The sequence below is a fragment of the Mytilus trossulus genome, chromosome 11 (genome assembly GCF_036588685.1).
Source record: "Mytilus trossulus isolate FHL-02 chromosome 11, PNRI_Mtr1.1.1.hap1, whole genome shotgun sequence".
Lineage (NCBI taxonomy): Eukaryota > Metazoa > Mollusca > Bivalvia > Mytilida > Mytilidae > Mytilus > Mytilus trossulus.
The window spans coordinates 60,619,406-60,640,133 of NC_086383.1; the positions used below are offsets into that span (position 1 = coordinate 60,619,406).

The window sequence follows — 20,728 nt, forward strand, 5'->3', positions numbered from 1 at the left end:
TTAGGGATCCGAAAATGTGGCACTTCATTTTTAGTTTCACTATGCCCAACTTGTTTCTCAAACTGTCTACTATTAAAATTTGGCTTTTTCGAATAAGCAGAACTTTCTGATGACTCTGTTTTGTCCTTTACAACATAAGGTTTCTTAGAACCAGATGCTTCTGAAGAAGACACAGTCTTTCTCTTACCCAAATAGGACGTTTTAACACTAATGCCTGGTAGTAAATCGTCCAGAGCTTTAGTTTTCTTTTTACGAGTCTTGAGAAATTTTTCAAAGTCAGATCCAAACACACCATCGGCTGATAATGGTAAATCAGACAAGTCTCTAGTCTCATCAATTTCATACAAACCTGTATCAGTCATAGCTACTTGCCTTCGTACAATGTGATGAAAAGTACCTGTACGCCCCACTTGATCTAAGCTTTTAGTGGACATGGCAAATACATCTCTAACCTGTTGTTTTGTAAGCAAACATCTACTTATCAAATCATCAATAGTAGGAACCAGTAATTTTTTTTCAGTATCTTCATGTACTGGAAAATTATCTTTGCTTTCTTCAGCAAAAGCAGATACTAAGTTAGGATGTTCAGCTCTCCAGCTATTTAACAATACCTGTTTTTGAGCCTCGTCAATTTCAATGCCCATTTTCTTTTCAGACTTTTTTGTCAAGTCATCATCCCCAAAGAGATCAGATAAACACGTTTTTGTCCCTACCGACAAGTGTTCTTCATCAGAAGACTTTGTGTCCCACTCATTGTCACTTTCACCTAATATTTCATCGTCCCTTGGTCTAATAGAAACATTGTCATCGGAATTTTCGTTTTCTGACAATTCCCGGCGCAAACTTTGTGCTTGTTCACGACCTTCAGGTTGTCTTTGTGACAAACCTTTTGCCTCAGATATTTTCGGCACAATTCCTGGCTTGAAACAATGTAATTAAAGTGTCAAATTTATCAATTACATTGTCCAACTTACTGTTCATTTTCTCTTCTAAAATGTCATATCTGGTTCTCCGTTTCTTCTTCGTCTTTGAACTTGAAGAACGGGTTTTACTAATACCAATGGCGGTTCCCGCGCCATGAGCACTGCACTCATATCGTGGTTCATCCACGTGTTCACTAGTACTGTCGCTATTCATTATAGTTATAGTATATAGAAGTTTTATATACCACGCTGAAAAACACGACCGTCTTTCAAGCGCCGAGATAGAAAACTGATCTCGTTTACCTGGACCGGAAGTCATAACAGTACACCTGAGTACTAGTTTTCAACTTCCGGTGGGAAGCGAGTTAAATACCAACAAGAAAAGGAATCCTAACGGACATAATTATGTCAGGTAGTTTTTTAATTTATGAAATTAAAATTGAACATATTTAAAATATACCTTTGTCCCCTGCGAACAAACTGTTACTTTTCGTTTGTTAGGATATAAGACCAGTGTAAACTCTCGCTTGTTGTGTACGTTTTTTTGAATAGATTTAATCTAGATCACGATTTTACAATGACCAAGTCAAGCTGTATTACGTACGTCAAAAGCAATTTTTGTTTAGTTTACAAGTTAAATGGTCAACGGAAGATAACAAGAAACTTTTTTTTTTTAATATTAAGGTGTATAACGTTTTAATTCGTCACAAACCTTTAATTTTATATTATACCTTTCTCACATTTTGATGAAAGTTACGAACGAATTTAAAGGAATCATTTATCACATGTCCATGTGATTAGGGAATTTCCGATTTGATTTTTCTCTGACTTCAGCATTTCTGTGATTTTAATTTTTTCCACGAAAACGTGTCTAAAAAAACATTTAGCTTATCGCAAAATCAAACACGCTTTTAATATCTGAATTTTTTTTTTTTTTTAAAGTTTATATATACTAACGTCCAATACGTTACTTTTGTAAACAACGATCTCATACAATTGCGCAGGGGATTGTTAAAGCATGCGTTTCACGATTAACGTTTTTTTTTGGAAATTATTGAAGTATTTTATTCTGAAATAAATGTAGGAAAAAAATGATTTTTTATTTAATACTAAAGTTTAATTTTTTTTAAATGTGACCTTTGCGATTGCAGGAAACGCACATAAAAATGAAATACACGACTGCACATCTAAAAATTAATGTACGTTCTATGAAAAAGGGGGAAAATTGATGTTCATGTGACCCCCCCCCCCCCCAGGTAGGTTTTTAATTTATGAAATTAAAATTGAACATATTTAAAATATACCTTTGTCCCCTGCGAACAAACTGTTACTTTTCGTATGTTAGGATATAAGACCAGTGTAAACTCTCGCTTGTTGAGTACGTTTTTTTGAATAGATTTAATCTAGATCACGATTTTACAATGACCAAGTCAAGCTGTATTACGTACGTCAAAAGCAATTTTTGTTTAGTTTACAAGTTAAATGGTCAACGGAAGATAACAAGAAACTTTTTTTTTTAAATATTAAGGTGTATAACGTTTTAATTCGTCACAAACCTTTAATTTTATATTATACCTTTCTCACATTTTGATGAAAGTTACGAACGAATTTAAAGGAATCATTTATCACATGTCCATGTGATTAGGGAATTTCCGATTTGATTTTTCTCTGACTTCAGCATTTCTGTGATTTAAATTTTTTCCACGAAAACGTGTCTAAAAAAACATTTAGCTTATCGCAAAATCAAACACGCTTTTAATATCTGAATTTTTTTTTTTTAAAAAGTTTATATATACTAACGTCCAATACGTTACTTTTGTAAACAACGATCTCATACAATTGCGCAGGGGATTGTTAAAGCATGCGTTTCACGATTAACGTTTTTTTTGGAAATTATTGAAGTATTTTATTCTGAAATAAATGTAGGAAAAAAATGATTTTTTATTTAATACTAAAGTTTAAATTTTTTTAAATGTGACCTTTGCGATTGCAGGAAACGCACATACAAATGAAATACACGACTGCACATCTAAAAATTAATGTAAGTTCTATGGAAAAGGGGGAAAATTGATGAGTTTACACACAACCTTAAAGGAAACAGCTTTTATTTAACTACTAGTAATTAGATATATAATAAATGTAAAAGAATAGTAGAATATCAACATCAATCTCAATATAAAGTTGTATATGAACATTACATTGTTACAACTGTATAACAAGCCTTAAAAAAACACAACAGACACCGACAGAAAAGAGACAACAAGCCAAAGGGTGTTTCATTCTATTTAAACTATGACTTCTAATTGTAAATAATACACTGATGTGAAGTTCAAGAACAAGGAGTCAGCCTGGGCATGTGTCTGCTGAGTAGAGGCAATCGGATGAGTCATACGTGTACTCCTAAAAAAGGGACGAAAGATACAAAAGATGCAGTAAAACTCATAAATGTAAAATAAAATGACAACGTCAAAGCTAAAAATGAAAAAGACAAACAGACAAAAAATAGTACACATGACACAACATAGAAAAATAAACAATAAACAACACGAACCCCACCAAAAACTAGGAGGGATCTCAGGTGCTCCGAAAGGGTAAGCAGATCCTGTTCCACGTGTGACACCTGTCGTGTTGCTTATGTGATAACAAATTCGGTAAATGGTTTAATTCAGTAGGTCAAATTCATGAAAGGGAAGGGGATTGTAGTTACGACGTTAGGAGCATATCCGATATCATTTGTTAAACAGTTATTCCATAACGTTCAACCAACTCGTGATGACGTCAGTAAAATTTATGAAGGGTTTAATAGCTTCCTTTTGAGCAGCAACCCTCTATCACGAAAATCATGATAGGAAATGCAAGCACGGGAATATCGTATCAATCAGGAGATATCTAGACGTTAGTCAAGATATGAGGCAGACTTAACTATATCTGTAGTATCCTCTATCTTTTATGTTTTAATACTGTTGCAAGATGAAAGAGAGTTAGATTGTATGTACTCTAAAAGATCTTTGGAATTTTTATGTATCCACATCTGATTTACGCCACCTCTAGAATAGGTTGTTTTACAATTACTTCGAAGTCCGTCTTTGATTGCTGATGAAAAAGATGTTAATAATTTAGAAAAAGGTTTCGTAGAGCACTTGGACCAAGCAATATACCGTCGTTTGTAAGGACACTTAGGTAGTTTATGTATTCAATACAGTGATGGAAGATCCATTTCTTCATCTTTGGTAGAAACTCCAAAGGAACATAAAACAGACATGTGATTATCCAGGATTTCCTCTTTGGTAAGTGTCGTGAGAATATATGTTTAGTTTCCATGTGAATTGTCAAAACCTTATTCGGTTATCAAGCAGTTAATGTAGTGAGTTTTACATACAAAAACGATGTTGTTTAAGGATTTATCTGAGTGGACAACAACATATTTGTCATGGAGGTAGGATAAGTGTTTTGCAACATTCGATCTTTAAAGATTAAAGTAGCATGGGCATTGATAGACCAATTCAGTTGTTTGATTCTGATTTGTATCAACTATGTAATCATGAGCTCTAATCATAGATAAACTAACAAAAGGTATTGCTTTGTTCATTTACATCCACATTTTAAAACCTAAATGTTAATAATGAAAATAAATCTACAATATTGCACTATCTGAATTGAGTAATGACGATTTAACAGTAAGCATGCGTTGACGATTGATGATTATTTGTCGCTTATCGTCCAGCTAATATGCAAATATTTCATAAATGTTCAGGATAAAACTGCAATTATGCGCAGACGGAATAATATCAAAGGTTAGTCTAACCGGGTGTATATTTCACGCAAATATATCAATTTAGTAATTATTCGGGTTGTTATGTTATGTTATCTTAGTTTTTGTGTTATGGAAGAGAGGACAACTACTGTTTGAACTTAAATGTGTTTACCATTTGTCAATGAGTAGATTTTACACAAAACGTACAAAAAACAACTACAAACATATATTACAACTCTCAACGAACCAAGTAGCTATCTTTTAACAGAAATCATCTTTGTCCCCTGTACAATTCTGGTATCACCCATCATTGCTTTGCTGTTCTTGGTATCAAGCTGTTGCAATATGAAGACGTGAACATAGATTAAAAACCTGTACCAATTTGCAGCTTATCTGCTTTACAGATATTATAATAATTTTTATTGATTGTCAATAAACATTTACAATGTTTGTGGCAATACAAATTTAAACAAACAATAAGCAAAAAAAGAATAATATACGACAGTTAATCCAATAGACACAAAATCATAAGTAATAGATTTATAACAATACAATATTCAATATCCATGTATAATAAGACCTCTGTCCTCAGTTTGAATGACCTTTTAATAAAGAAGCCAATAATTATAACATGTCTAAAAGAAGCGGGTTTAATATATACAATACTTTTTGATTATCAGGTTAATGATAAAATGTTCCTCATCTAATTGTATATCAGTATATAAATGATGTCTAACATTTTCGTTTACCTTGCAATGGAGAATAAAACGATATTCATTTTCGATGACTTTGCAGGTTTTACATAGTATTCGTTCTCCAGGAATTTTAATGTAACAACCATTTTCAATTTCAAGACCATGGTCACTTAAACGAAGTTTAGTAAAAATTATTCTCGTAGAAAAATCATTAAAACAATAAGTAAAAGTTTGCTTCAAGTGAAGGATTTAAGTTTTTTTACAGTAACTTTTGTCATTTTTTTTATTTTACTTTTATATAAATCTTTTAAATAGTTATTTATCTTATTTTTAATTTCTAATTTAAAATGACTTACATATGGTATTGGCCGCTTCGTCTTGAAAGCTATTGTATAGTAAGACATTTTTAACATATGTATACCAAGAATTTATACCATGAAAATCAAGGGATTTGAAATTTCATTCAATAATGGGTTTAAATTATCAATATTTAATTTAGCAATGTACATGTATACAATAAATTGCGTTGTGATACAATTTTAAAAATGGGGGACTCACTTGTTCCACTCTCGCTCCTATATTTGATGAGGTTTTCTTGGTTAAAAGAAGGTATTTACAAAATGATAGATGAATTTTTGCAAAAGGTGTTTTATCAATTAAGTTGCGATGGTCAATTTCACAATTCCTTGGGCGGCTCTATGCTTTGCTCTATGGTACACAAGGAAATAATCCACAGAGGATATTTCAGAGTTGTAGGTCAAAATATGGTTTACCAATTTATCAACGATATTACTATTATTATCATACCGAGTACCTTAATAGTAAAACAACAACAAATAAAATCAAACTATGAATAATACAATGTGAAAACCTCTTGTTTAAGTTTTTTGTCTGAAGGTTGCATACATACGGAACGGTTTTCATGTACATTACACCATATGTTAAACAGCAGTTGTGTGATTAAATGATACCATTGCCTCATTGCCAAACACCTATGATTGTCATACGCATGCGAGGATGAACGTCACAATCGACATATTATGTTTCTTCCAATTTGTTGTTTGGCTACTTCTTTTAAAATGTCACTTAATCGAAATTTACTATATTGTGGATTTATTTTTCGTACGTACCAATGTTTTTGAATGAATGAAACTTGCATTTTTGTGAAAAGTTGAGTTCGTAGTGTTAGCAACATTTGCCTACATTCCTTTACAAAATATGTATTTCGTTGAATATTTAAATACATGGATCCTTAGTACCAACTAAATCAACAATTAGTCTTCAACATTTTATAATACATCCATAGTATTGAGATACAAAAAGCCTAATATTTTCCTCTGCATAACATAAAACTGCAACTTATAAAACAAGCTATAATTTGCATATGGTCAACTGCATTAACGAATGATAGACACAACACATTAGCAGCATGCACTAACTTTTAAATGTGTTTCCAACTATTAAACATATTGAATACTTAGTAGTTAGATAACGTTGTATAAAAAGGAGGTTATAATAATTGAATTATATCAGTTGACAAAGAATTGGTCAACGTTTGATCATGTTGTTGTTTCATCTTCAATATAATTTTCAAACACGTGATTGTTTTGTACTGTTAATATTTTGATCAGAAGATCCTTCCTACAAAGCTACACAAAGAGCAAGTAATAGGGCAACACAAGGAACTGAGGCACCATCCTCACCTATGGACACCACATCACTGTACTGTAGATCGGATTCGGATTCCGGAAGTACTGCAACAGAGGAAACGACAGACAATGCAACCACAACCAACTTGCCTAGTGGAGATAATATGCAACCAGGTATTCAGTATACATGTACAAACGTCAGTTTATAGACACACACTGTATATTCTTATCTTTTTTAAAACCTCTGTCAGTTCTGTCAATACTGAACACATGTTACCCGATATAACATCATGTTTGATTCAATGTGTCTGCTAGTATTTCAATTCACACTTTGAAAAATAGTCAGTTAAAATATATCGCAATTGAGTATGTTATCTGTTAGAAAACACTCATGCATTATTATTCAAATCATAAAGCAAGTTCCAAAAGCAAATGGTTCTTAAACCAAACGATAGGCAGAAAAGATTTGAACAATGGAAACGCATACAAATGTCTTCATTATTTTTGTGTTATGTCCAAACAGGCAATTGTTCGAAATACATGAACATCAACTTTTTGATGTTCTTGTGATCAGAATTGGGATCATAAGAGTTTGTTCTCTCAAATGTGGAGTAAAACTTAGAAAAACTCCAGCAAAGTAACATGTGTGAGTAACATCCTCCATTCAAAAATCAAAAAGACAAATTGAAAAAAAGTTGGTCCTGCTATGTTTCTTTTAAAATAGAATGACCATTATACATGTTTAGTCTAGTTTCAATTCGCTCTTTGAAAATAAATCACTCAGATTCAAACCAATAATTAGCATGATGTCTGATGTCTTGATTAGCAACATCTTTGATACGTTTGTGGAGGTGATCATCAACACAAAATCGACATCGCATGGGAATCAACAGTTCTTCTCGCCGATTTGTTCCTTTGTTCATATGAGAAGTTTTTTTGAATAATGAAAATAGAGGTTGCAATATCCCTAAACTTCACTTTCCCTTTGCTAATGAACGGTGTCAATATATACTAAATAAAGTCAAGTCTGCTTATGAGGTTGGCTAACAATACAAAAAGATAATTGGTTTCGGATGAGGCAAAATTTGATCAAACAAAGGGTGAGGTTCTTATTTCAAAATACCAGCATTCTATCACCGACAACATCCTGAACATATATTGTATCAATCCGTGGTGGATGCTGTTCATTATGGGTTTGATAAATCATTATGTGAGTTTAAATTGGTAAAGTTAAAATGAATCCTCTGGAAATGGTCACCTCGGTGGGTTTAACATCCTCTTCTTTCAGAATTTAGCCTACATAACATAGACCTATTATTTGAATCATTGTGTTTGACTATCAATTTGATAGCTTTCGCTGCCTTTTTTGTGTTTTTGAAAAAAGCACTATACTTATTATCATTCCTATCATGCAATTTGAAATATTTGTTTACCGTATACAATAACATGATATGAATACAATTTACATTTCATATAGGATTGCTTACTGTTTTCGTTTTAAGTACGTGGTTTTTATCGTAATGTAAATCGGTCCATAAAATTCTAGGATAAAGTTTTCTGTTTAATTTTCACCGCATCATTACATTTCTGGTTGTGAATCATACAGCAAATAAATCAACAAGTTATCCTTTGTTCGTGTACTCTCCTTATATGACATTGTAAAAAAAAGACGTCGTACTGGGTACAAAGGTCAGAATAATTTTTCTATCAAGCAAAGTAGTTATTGTTCTGTAGACAATGACATGAATTCTTGATTCTTGTGCAATGAATATCAATGACATTATGTTAATACAAGTATGTACCTCTTATTGTTTTTTGTAAAAATATCCAAAAACAACACTCAATCTGCAATTAATCAATGGTTACGATCTGTAATCATAAACTCATCATAGATACCAGGATTAAAATTTCATATTTACGCCAGACGCGCGTTTCGTGTACAAAGGACTCATCAGCGACGCTCGAATCATTAAATGTTTAAATAGTCAAATACAGAACGAATTCGAAGAGCATTGCAAACCAAACTTTCCTAGGAGAATGGCCAAATACATCTACGATTATCTATTCCTGAGGTGAAAACACCTGATGTTTTAGATTTTTTAAGAGTTAATTGTATTCCTCGGGGAAACACATCTCCACCACCACCAAAAGACACGGACAATAAGGGCGACAATGCTTTACCGATGTCAAAATCTTGAAAATGTATCAAGAATATACAAATCAAGATAACAGTACAAACAGAGGGGAAATTTTTAAAAGGACAATATTGAGTACATTTACAGGGTGAGCGACTCAGGCCAAACAAGTATTTTCCGTCATGCGAGCAATTTAAGATCCAAGATAATACAATTATGTTTTTTTGTTATATTAACCTACGATTTTCTTTTTGCATTAAGGAAACATTCCGTTGGTACTAAGTCTACATGGAAGAGATTTACCAACAGTTGTTGAATGTAGAACACGCATTCAAAATGTAAGGATACCTGAAGTGCAAATTACATTTGTTAAAGAGGGTTCTATCATTATTGGATTGGATGTAGCGCCTCCAGCTTTTCATAACGTCGGAAATTTTATTGCAATAATAGATACATTGGTGTCAATCCTACTGCAAGGAAATGAGCACAGTTCGTATGTTGTTGTTTCTGTAGACTTTTTAGACAGGAATAATGGTAAGTGTTTGTTTTATTTTGCTAAATACGATGAGATAAAAAGTAATGTTAAGTGAACGTCATAAAGCACCACACACAGCGAAAATAGTTACATACTACAGTTTGCAATAGCATGGGTTCGAATCTCGACGAGGAAAGAACAAGAAAATTGCGAAAGCAAATTTACAGATCTAACATTGTTGGGTTGATGTTAAGACGAGTTGTATATATATATATATATATAACATCTACATGCCTTATATATCATGTACTGTAGTACGACGCTAGATTAAAACTGACGAGGAAAAGTAACACACGGCCACCGAAAGCTTTATTATTGTAGAGCCCAGGTAGTCGTGTGGTCTAGCGGGACGGCTGCAGTGCAGGCGATTTGGTGTCACGATATCACGGTAGCATGGGTTCAAATCCCGGCGAGGGAAGTACAAAAAAATTGCCAAAGCAGACATACAAATCTAACATTGTTGGGTTGATGTTTGGACGAGTTGTATATATACTCTGTACTAAAAAAAATTGACACCGTATGTTCATGATGTTTGTGGCATAACATCGTGGCCACAAGTTACACATTTTTTTCCTGTTTAGTATTAAATTGATATTAAGATCCATTTTGTTATATTTTTTTTTTATTTGGCAATCGCCAATGGCAGTCATCAGGGTTAAAGAACATCAGTTGTTCGACCTGGTAGTCAAATGCGTTTTGTTTAAACATACTTTTTCACTTTTTTTGTCTTTTGGTAAATGTTGTTTGTGCTCTGTTTTTAGACCCTTCTACAACGGAATTTGTTTTACATGCACATGTATAAAAATTGCGGTTTTTATCCAACGCAATCATAGGTTTGAACGTAGTTTTCAATTTAGAATCGTTTATATATTATTATGTTTTGGCTTGTATCATATTTTCCTTCCGGTTTATATGATCCGTTCATCCTATATTGATTCTTAAAATTCAAAAGTGTATCTAAAAATGAGGGTACTTTTTCTAAAAATGATGGTACTTTTTATATGGCCTTCCAATACCGTTTCGATCCCAACATCACTGAAGAGACATTTATTGTTGAAATCCGGATCTTGTGTACTAAAAAAAATTGACACCGTATGTTTGTGGCATAACATCGTGGCAACAAGTTATCAAAAAAAAATCTGTTTAGTATTAAATTGATATTAAGATCCATTTTGTTCCATCTTGTGATCAATTTTATTTGGCAATCGCCAATGGCGGTCAACAGGGTTAAAGAACATCAGTTGTTCGACCTGTTAGTCAAATGCGTTGAAAACTACACTCAAACCTATGATTGCGTTGGATAAAAACCGCAATTTTTATACGTGTGCATATAAAACAATTTTTTTTGAACAAGGGTCTAAAAACAGCGCAAAGCCGTGGTGTAGTGGTTAGTGCACAAACTAGACTACTAGCACAAAGGTTGCTGGTTCGATTCCCGTCTGGGATGAAAATTTCAGGAACTCAATTTTCGGCTCTCCCTTGACACCATTTGCGAGTATGGTCTTGAGGAAACGATGATAGTCCGTCGGAAAGGGACGATAAATGGCTGACCCGTGTTAAGAGAGAGCCATATCTCTTGCACGTTAAAGACACCCTTGTAGATTTCGAAAAAGAGTAGGCTAATGCCGCTACAAGGCAGCACTCGCACCCGCAAAGTGGAAAGGGATTAATATAAGTTGCAAAACTTGTTTCCCAATCCACTATAAATAAATATGTTTAAACTAACAGCGCAAACAACATTTTTCAAAAGACCAAATAAGTGAAAAAGTATATTAAAAAAAAACGAATATGGCTAACAGGTCGAACAATTGATGTTCTTAAACCCTGCTAACTGCCATTGGCGATTGCCAAAAAAAATTGATCACGAGATGTAACAAAATGGATCTTTTTATAGATTTAATAATAAACAGAAAACGATAAACTTGTGTCCAATATGTTATGTCACAAACACAAGGTGTCAATATTTCTTTAAATTTTTTTTTGTACACCAGATCTAGATTTCGACAATATGTGTCTCTTCAGTGTCCCTTATACTATAAGGATGCACACGTTAAAAGTTTTAAAAGTATATTACTTAGCAATTCTGGATATATTAATTAGATAATAGTTACTAATTACACCAGTCCAAATAACAAAGAAAACAAAACGGATAATCTAACAATTGACGAAATTCTGATTTTATGCCTTAGTAACAATATACATTATACATGTTATGAACAATTAACGTTATGTTGTGAATAATATGTATCATCAAATAGATATAAAACAGTTAACAGCGGCGCCATCAAAAGTATAAACACTGAAAAACGCATGACAAGTTGAAGTTGGTGATCAGCTTATAATTTGTATCAAGTATTTTTGAATCAACAATATATACTTATAATCGTTTTAACTTACTTATGTACTGTTTCAGTTTTTTTATACTATCAATTATACATGTTTTATTTAAAGAACCACTCACCTTTTTTCAACCGTCTCTTATGGAGGATAAAGGTGGTTGTTTAGAGAAAGACGAGGCCACGGTACGTTAACAAAGTAGAGTAGAAATATAAAACGTTCTTGAAAACATAATAATGCAGCATCGCACAATGTATAAACATTACACTACATGTTATTTAATATTTCGTTAAAACGGATATATCATACAGAAACCATTGAATTGTGATATATGATTTATAGCAATGCATCGTTTGTTCCGATAGCATATTTAATTAAACTGACTTACAAGATCTTACAATACCTTCTAATTAAGAATAGGCTTTAATTTTGAAAGACATTAACACAATAGTTTAAGTCATTTGTACCATGGATAAGCGTGATTCATGAAAAATAATCAATTCGCCCTCTTTTTCAAGAATCAACGCTTATCCATTGTATCAATGTCACGTATTTGATCTTTATTTTTGCCAATTTAATAAAGTACTTTCTGTTTTGAATTTTCAAAAGAGTTTGTTTTTTCTACTTTTAAAAGACATGATTTTAATACACTTTTTACTCATTCTTAATTTTTAATCTACTTTGAACACAAGCAAATGTTATTATGTTAGATCAATGTCCAGGAAAATATAAGACACCTTCATGTCATCTTTAATGTGTATCATTGGCTTAAGATATGGTAAACAAAATGTTGAACGAAGCAGAAGCTTACATTTTATTTTAAAATTGAAGATACTGTGTTTGATATTACCAATAGTTTAATTGGTGTGACGTCTTAACGGGTAAGACAATATACCAGGTACATGAGAATGTCTCCTTTTGGACATGGAAATCGAACACCTCCCATATCTTTATAAAATTATACGTATGCCTCTTTTTTGAACCAAATGCTACAAAATAGCATCCCATTCACCAGCTGAAATTACAATAACGTTAACTAAAGATACAAGAAGGAATGCGTCATGTATTTTTCTTTACAAAAAATGAGTTCCTATAGGCAATCTAAAACTTGTTTGAAGTCATTTATTATACTGGTATCTTCAAGTTGTTCATACTATGCATAAATACTAGCACGCATGCGATAATTGTAAAAAGAATAAGATTGTTTTAATGTCCATTTTTATGCATAGATCATTTTAGTAAAAAAAAGATGAAATATATTGTAAGAAATAAAGAACAATTTGATGAAATTTGATACAAGTAATAAAACTTGAAGGGCATTTAGTTAGAATTTAGAAAGGAAATGAGGATTATATCAAAGAGACAAAAGCTTGAAAGTGCATTTAAAGATCGAAACAAATTGTGCACATCCTGCTACAAGCATGCCATTTGGCATAAAGCGTCCTCAAATATTCCTCTTTTATATCAGATAGGGAGGTATTTGATGTCTGCCTAATATTATTTGATACATAGCTTTGTTATATACTAATTTTTGATATATTATGTATATTAGATTTCTTCAAAAAATCTAGTTCCGGTAAAATCCAACATGGCGGACATTGTAATAAAATACGCTTATTTGTTAGGGAGGATAAGTGAAATGTGTTGTAGCGTATTGTTCTATTAAAATATTGTACAGAAACCTTTCGATGGTACTTCATATGGATACAATTTATAGTACATATGTTTTTAACAATCCTACCTCCGGTAATATAAAATAACGCGCACATAGAAATATCTTGTTTAACTCCTTCATTTAACTTTATTTAAAATGTTTAAAAAAATGCTTTTTTTTGTGATGGTCATTACATTTTTGGCTTTAAGTTATCCTGAAAACCACTTATTCTTTATTTTGTTGTAAAATACTTTAGCGCCCGGACTTAGCAGTATAAGAGCCCATTCAAAGCTCGTCCCTAGACATCCCTAGACATCTGCTTGAGTACATTGCACGTTTCACACGCTGGAACAGACTAGACCAATTTATGGGAATAACCTCAATTAGCCTTTGATAAGATAAGATTACTTTTATTTTGTTGTAAAACACTTAAAAAACTTAAAAAAAGAAAATAACACTTCCGGTAAAAAAACAATATAGCGTAAGTATGAAGGATGAGTCCTCAATCCATATTCTCGATGTAAAGTTTTTGGATAGTTTGATTAAAGCAAAATAAAGTCACTGAAGTACTAACACATTTTTAAAATTATTACTATTTGGCCAATACATGTTTATTTACATTCAACACCACAAGCATACAAAGCAGTGCACGGGATACCTGATTTTTCAACGAAAACAATGACCGCGACAAGCTCCTGACAAGATGATGAGGCCTCATAAGAAAGAGTTTTTCAAAAAAGTGTCCATGGATCCTCTTTGTCCCTCCGCCATCCATTAGCGCCTGGACTAAGCAGTATAAGAGCCAATTTTAAGCTCGTCCCTAGACATCTGCCTTAGTACATTGCACGTTTTACACGCTGGAAAAGACTGGACCAAGATGTGGAAATGACCTCAATTAGCCTTCCCTTTGATAAGATAAGATAAGATAAGATAAGAAAACTTTATTTTGATTCGGAATAAGTTAAAATATTCGACACAAGCTCTAAGGAGCTTTTGACCGAATATGAAACTTAAATATATATGTTTTTATCCAACGCAATCATAGGTTTGAACGTAGTTTTCAATTTAGACTCGTTTATATATTTTTGTTTGGGCATGTATCATATTTTCCCTCCGGTTTATATGATCCGTTCATCCTATATATTGACTCTTAAAATTCAAGAGTTAATCTAAAAATGAGGGTACTTTCTCTAAAAATGAGGGTGCTTTTTAAATGGCCTTCCAAATACCGTTTCGATCCCTAACATCACTGAAGAGACATTTATTGTCGAAATCCGGATATGGTGTACTAAAGAAATATTGACACCGAATGTTTGTGGCACAACATCCTGTCCACAAGTTAACAATTTTTTTTCTTTCTGTGACGTATTAAATTTATAATAAGATCCATTTTGTTACAACCTGTGATCAATTTTATTTGGCAATCGCCAATGGCAGTCAGCAGGGTTAAAGAACATCAGTTGTTCGACCTGTTAGTCAAATGCGTTTTGTTTAAATATACTTTTTCACCTTTTTGGTCTTTTGGAAAATGTTGTTTGTGCTGTTTTTAGACCCTTCTACAACGAAATTTGTTTGACATGCACACGTATAAAAATTGCGGTTTTTATCCAACGCAATCATAGGTTTGAACGTAGTTTTCAATTTAGACTCGTTTATATATTTTTGTTTGGGCATGTATCATATTTTCCCTCCGGTTTATATGATCCGTTCATCCTATATATTGACTCTTAAAATTCAAGAGTTAATCTAAAAATGAGGGTACTTTCTCTAAAAATGAGGGTGCTTTTTAAATGGCCTTCCAAATACCGTTTCGATCCCTAACATCACTGAAGAGACATTTATTGTCGAAATCCGGATATGGTGTACTAAAGAAATATTGACACCGAATGTTTGTGGCACAACATCCTGTCCACAAGTTAACAATTTTTTTTCTTTCTGTGACGTATTAAATTTATAATAAGATCCATTTTGTTACAACCTGTGATCAATTTTATTTGGCAATCGCCAATGGCAGTCAGCAGGGTTAAAGAACATCAGTTGTTCGACCTGTTAGTCAAATGCGTTTTGTTTAAATATACTTTTTCACCTTTTTGGTCTTTTGGAAAATGTTGTTTGTGCTGTTTTTAGACCCTTCTACAACGAAATTTGTTTGACATGCACACGTATAAAAATTGCGGTTTTTATCCAACGCAATCATAGGTTTGAACGTAGTTTTCAATTTAGACTCGTTTATATATATATATATATATATAAAACATTAAAAACATTCTAAGTTGACATATAAAACAACTTGTAATAAAAAGTTGAATCTCAAATTTAGTCCTGATATCTATGATGAGTTTATATACATCATGTACATGGCAAGCAATAAAAATAAGCATCAAATTTAAAATAAAGTAAAACATCCTAGACCAGAGTAACCAAAATGCAAAATGAATAATAAACAGCTCAAGAGTTATCTGCAAGCAGAATAGCGACATTCCAAACCGTTCCAGGAGTGAACAAGATTCTTTTTTTAAATGTGAAAAAAACTATTTTTAGTCCTGAAATGGTTTGGAAGGCTTTTCCATAAAGTAGCAGGAGCAAATTTGACGTACTTTTTCCTGATAACGAGTTGTGGAATTTCCAGAATATGGTTCTACCTGAAAGAATACTTATTTTTATTTATACTCACCAAACTTTGTTAGCACATATAGTAGCCATATTGTTTATAATCTTAAAAGTTGCTAGAGCCATTATTCTTATCTGTCTGATCTGCAAGGAATTGCGCAATTTTTTTTCTTTCTTCGTTAACCCCATCTAAATAGTTCAATCTAACAGTTACTCTAATTTATGTAGCCTAAACAATCATCTGCTTTTTTTCCTTTTCATACAAACAAAAAACTGTATCACAACCGATAAAGGCATGGAACAAAATATGGAACATTATAAGTGTATGTAATCACTCATTGCATATTGCATTTGAAATGTCATGGATTGATATCTATCCAAAGATTTTGTTGACCTCCAAAACACAAGTTTGTATACCCCTTTGTCACGGAATAGCGAATCAGTGAGACAGCATCACCAGTAACTACTGCTCGAATCATTTCAGTCCGTGATTCTTTCCATCAGGCACATGCACAATGATTCTAGTGTCTCTTAATGTGAACATGATCCTAAACTTGAAACATCTTGATGTGGTGGATGAAATAGAACATCCTGAACATTTGTTGCTACAATTACCTTTTCCTGAAAATTTTATTGAGCAAGCTGCTGTGAATGATAACCAATAAAGTTATTCCTTATTGCCGTCATTTCTTAGACAAACTTTGCCACTTTTGAGGATTTTTTTTTTATCCTGGACTCGTCTGTGTATTGTGGATTTGTTGTAATTCGTTGGATGTTAATTTTCGTAGATTCCGTTGGTACAGGTGAACCAAAATAGCATGTTCGACGAATGGCTCTATGCAGATTTGTTTATGATAAAATATTATAGTGGCCACCATACTACATTATTTTCGAGGTTTGGGTCTTAAATAAACAAAACAATATGTGCTCTGATTATTTTTTCCCGCGTAATGACTTTGTACAATCCATATAAAAAGAACGGCAACTGTTTGTGTAGAACGACATTCAAGGAAAACTATGATATGAGTATATAGCATGATTATTTAAAATCCTGATAAGGAATACTTCGTTTATTTAGTGGTGGTGATCGTAAAACATGATACATCGTATTAATCATGCATCTTCATCTAATACTGTTCGGTTTTAGGATGTTAAAGAAGAACTTTATAAAAACTGTGTGGAAGTCAGCTATAAAAAAGAATATATTTGTACAACAGGAGACGTCAAAGAACAATACGAAAATATTATAACAACAATCAATCTGCAACGCAAACCTGTGTATGTGCCAAGATCCTCAAAAGAAATTCAAAGTATGTGTTTGGAATACATGTACATGTTTAATCATTGTTTCCCTGCTTTGGTTAAGTTGTGTATTTACTTGACAACTGATAAGTTACATGTTTTTGAAAATATGCATTTGTTGATGAAACTCATCAGATTTGTCAGCAGATATGAATATCAACTGGTAAAAACGCTTATGATAATTCAATTGCTCTCCCCTAGCTATGTGACACATATTTTTTTACGTTGAAAAAGACGATGTGGTGTGATAATCAATAAGGCAACGCTTTACAAGAAATCAAATGGTGAGATACTTGATATATTTAGGGTACCGTAGGGCCTTCGAAAATGAGCAAAGCTAGTACCAGATTTACCATAGTTGTTAGCTGTCCAATGTAAGATACAAGACGTTCATATCAACGTGAGTTCATTTTTTATTAACCTTATATTGAGTCTTCTTTTTTCTATGTTTTTTTTAAATAAGCATGTAATTCCTATATGTGTGCAAACACCGATATGCATAATTTACGAAACACAATTGTCCAATAAAAACCACTTTAAATGTTTTTATATTTTGAATTAGACTGAACAAAGAATTCTTTTAGTGAGAACATGTTTTCATCTTGATAGTTATGTTATGTTCGAAATGGAATATTTAGGTATTTAAGTTCCCAATATCGCTTCAAAAAGCAACATTAACGATAAATTTGAATATTGTTCAAAAGACTTGCTGCACAGGAATACTAGATATGGGTTTTTTACTAGCGAGTAGTAGTAAATCAACTGTAAATTCTGATCTTGTTAATTTTTGCGTATTTCCAATATGTCCCAGGTAAAGTGCTGCAAATAAAGACACAAGCTAAGGGAACAACGTTTTATTTGGATGAGGCATCGGAAACATTTAGACCTGAAAGTAGGTGACATAAAAGTTAATATTCCTAACCACGAATGTGGGTACTTTGCATTTCCGACTAGAGTGTATTACTAAGCTCGTTTAACTAAGCATTTACCGTATGAACTTTCGAATTGATATTTAAAATTAGTTCTTTTCAAATATCTAGAGCAACAATAAAGTTTAAACAATTTATTATGATAACAACTACTGACAATAGGTAACTATTAGGTCTCCAAAAGCGTCATTTGTTACAGTTTAAAGGGTTTCGAGTTAATTATGTACAAGTAGATTATTGCTGTGGCGCTCTTTTATCCGATAGTGCATCATTATCGAAAACGAAAGATTTAAATAAATGTTGCTGTATTGAATATACGGAAAAGTTGGATAATACGTTTCGTTTTACCTACGTATTATATGTTAGCAATGACAACATAACAATATGACGCTATGACAATGCACAATAATCTCAATATGGGTCTTGTATTTGTTTCCATGAAATTGAAATTTCATTAAGATAAGAGGTTGAAAATATTACGGGGGGCATTCAAAAATCACAGATCTCAGATAGTATGACCACGCAAAGATCATCTCACTACCATACACTATGCCAAAGTGACGATTTCAATTTTGAAATTATGAATTTTCATTATCTTAACAGCAATTTACCTATTTCATCTGTGTATGAAGTAAACATGTCTAGCTCATACGATATCCTAGAGCACGCTGCTGGTTTTCAGACTTTGAAGAACGCCATTGGTGTCACCGCAAAAGATTGATAAGACAACTTTTGTTTGACAAGTCTTTTTTTTCTCAAAAATAAATATTCGGTACAACTTTACAAAAAATACGAGATGGTTTTATGCTGTAGATTCAATTCTAGGTGTGTCGGTGTGAATGTGTCCACATATTCAATTTGAACACGGGAGGTTTTCATAGTGTTGTTTTCATTTTGTATAGTAGTTATCAATATATGTCATTTCAGAGTTGTTTAATTTCTTTCTGTGACATTTTTTTTTTGACCAAATCACTACTTAACATCAAGATTCAGCATCCAATTTTTTTCAACATGTATTTTCATCCCCATACTTAACATTTCATGCATTAAATATAAAGAAAGGAATTTGGGAAATTGTATAAAAAAAATATGCAAGATATATGTTCCGGACCATATGAGTATCTGGACCATACGCGTATGGTCATGACCATATGGGTATATACTCATATGGTCCGACCATACGCGTATGGTCGGACCGTACGCGTATGGTCGGGGTAATCAACACGTATACTTTTAAACTCTTCATTTGGTGTGACCCTTCTGGTTGTTACGTCATTAAAATGTAATTTTATTATATATTAAAACAACTTATTAAAAAAAAAAAAACAGTTTCACACAGTTAATAATACTTACTATTTGTAAGTACAATTATAAGAAGATGTCAAAATCAAATAAACATATTGTTAAAGGAATTTTATTGTTTAAAGTAGGTTACATCACCGGCAAGGATCATGATATTTATTTAAAGATCATGATATTTTTTAAGACAGTTTTGATAAGTAAAATATTAAAAGTGTATGTTTCTTTATTTTTTTCTATTCTTTATTTCTATATTTCTATTCTAATCTTAATTATAAGACCGGTAAAATAGCATTTAAGAGCTATGAAATAGCCACTGTCTTTATTTGATTTGATCTTTACTATTCATTTTACGATATTGGGGATCTAGAGTTGCACATTTTCGATCTAAAACAAGCAATCGCAGAAAAGCTACATGTATGGTACCGTGTGAAGGTCATTCGAAATATACAAAAGTATAGACGAATACAATTAGCGATGAAAACTAAGATCAACTGACTGTGGCATCAATATTTAATGTTTATGTAGCTTTTGAAATGTAAAACTAATACTTTCTTTTTTGTAAACACATTTGTTTTTAAGATAAAGTTTATTGTTTTATTTCTATTGTATTTTTGAAAAAAAATACCTATATGGTACAAATACTCATATGGTCCGGCTCGTTAATAACCAAAAGAGTATAATACTCATATGGTCCGACCATACGCGTACGGTCGGACCATACGCGTATGGTCGGACCATATGAGTATACGCATATGGTCATGACCATACGCGTATGGTCCAAATACTCATATGGTCCGGAACATATACACTGTTAACAGTAGGGACTATATTCGTAGACACCGAAAACCAAAGGACGATAACTGTGTCCTCTGACCACTTGAGAACATCAATCACCATAAGTTT

General features: G+C 32.5%; 1 protein-coding gene across 1 annotated transcript in view; it reads left to right on the top strand.

Annotated features, from left to right (window-relative positions):
• Nucleotides 1-18,494, top strand: part of LOC134690213 (uncharacterized) — a 56,376-nt gene extending 37,882 nt beyond the window's left edge. The window contains exons 8-12 of the mRNA XM_063550188.1: nucleotides 7,004-7,195; nucleotides 9,418-9,690; nucleotides 12,143-12,213; nucleotides 17,440-17,602; nucleotides 18,406-18,494. Coding sequence (XP_063406258.1) covers nucleotides 7,004-7,195; nucleotides 9,418-9,690; nucleotides 12,143-12,213; nucleotides 17,440-17,602; nucleotides 18,406-18,494 — 788 coding nt within the window. The remainder of the gene's footprint in view (nucleotides 1-7,003; nucleotides 7,196-9,417; nucleotides 9,691-12,142; nucleotides 12,214-17,439; nucleotides 17,603-18,405) is intronic.
• The last annotated feature ends 2,234 nt before the right edge of the window (nucleotides 18,495-20,728 follow it).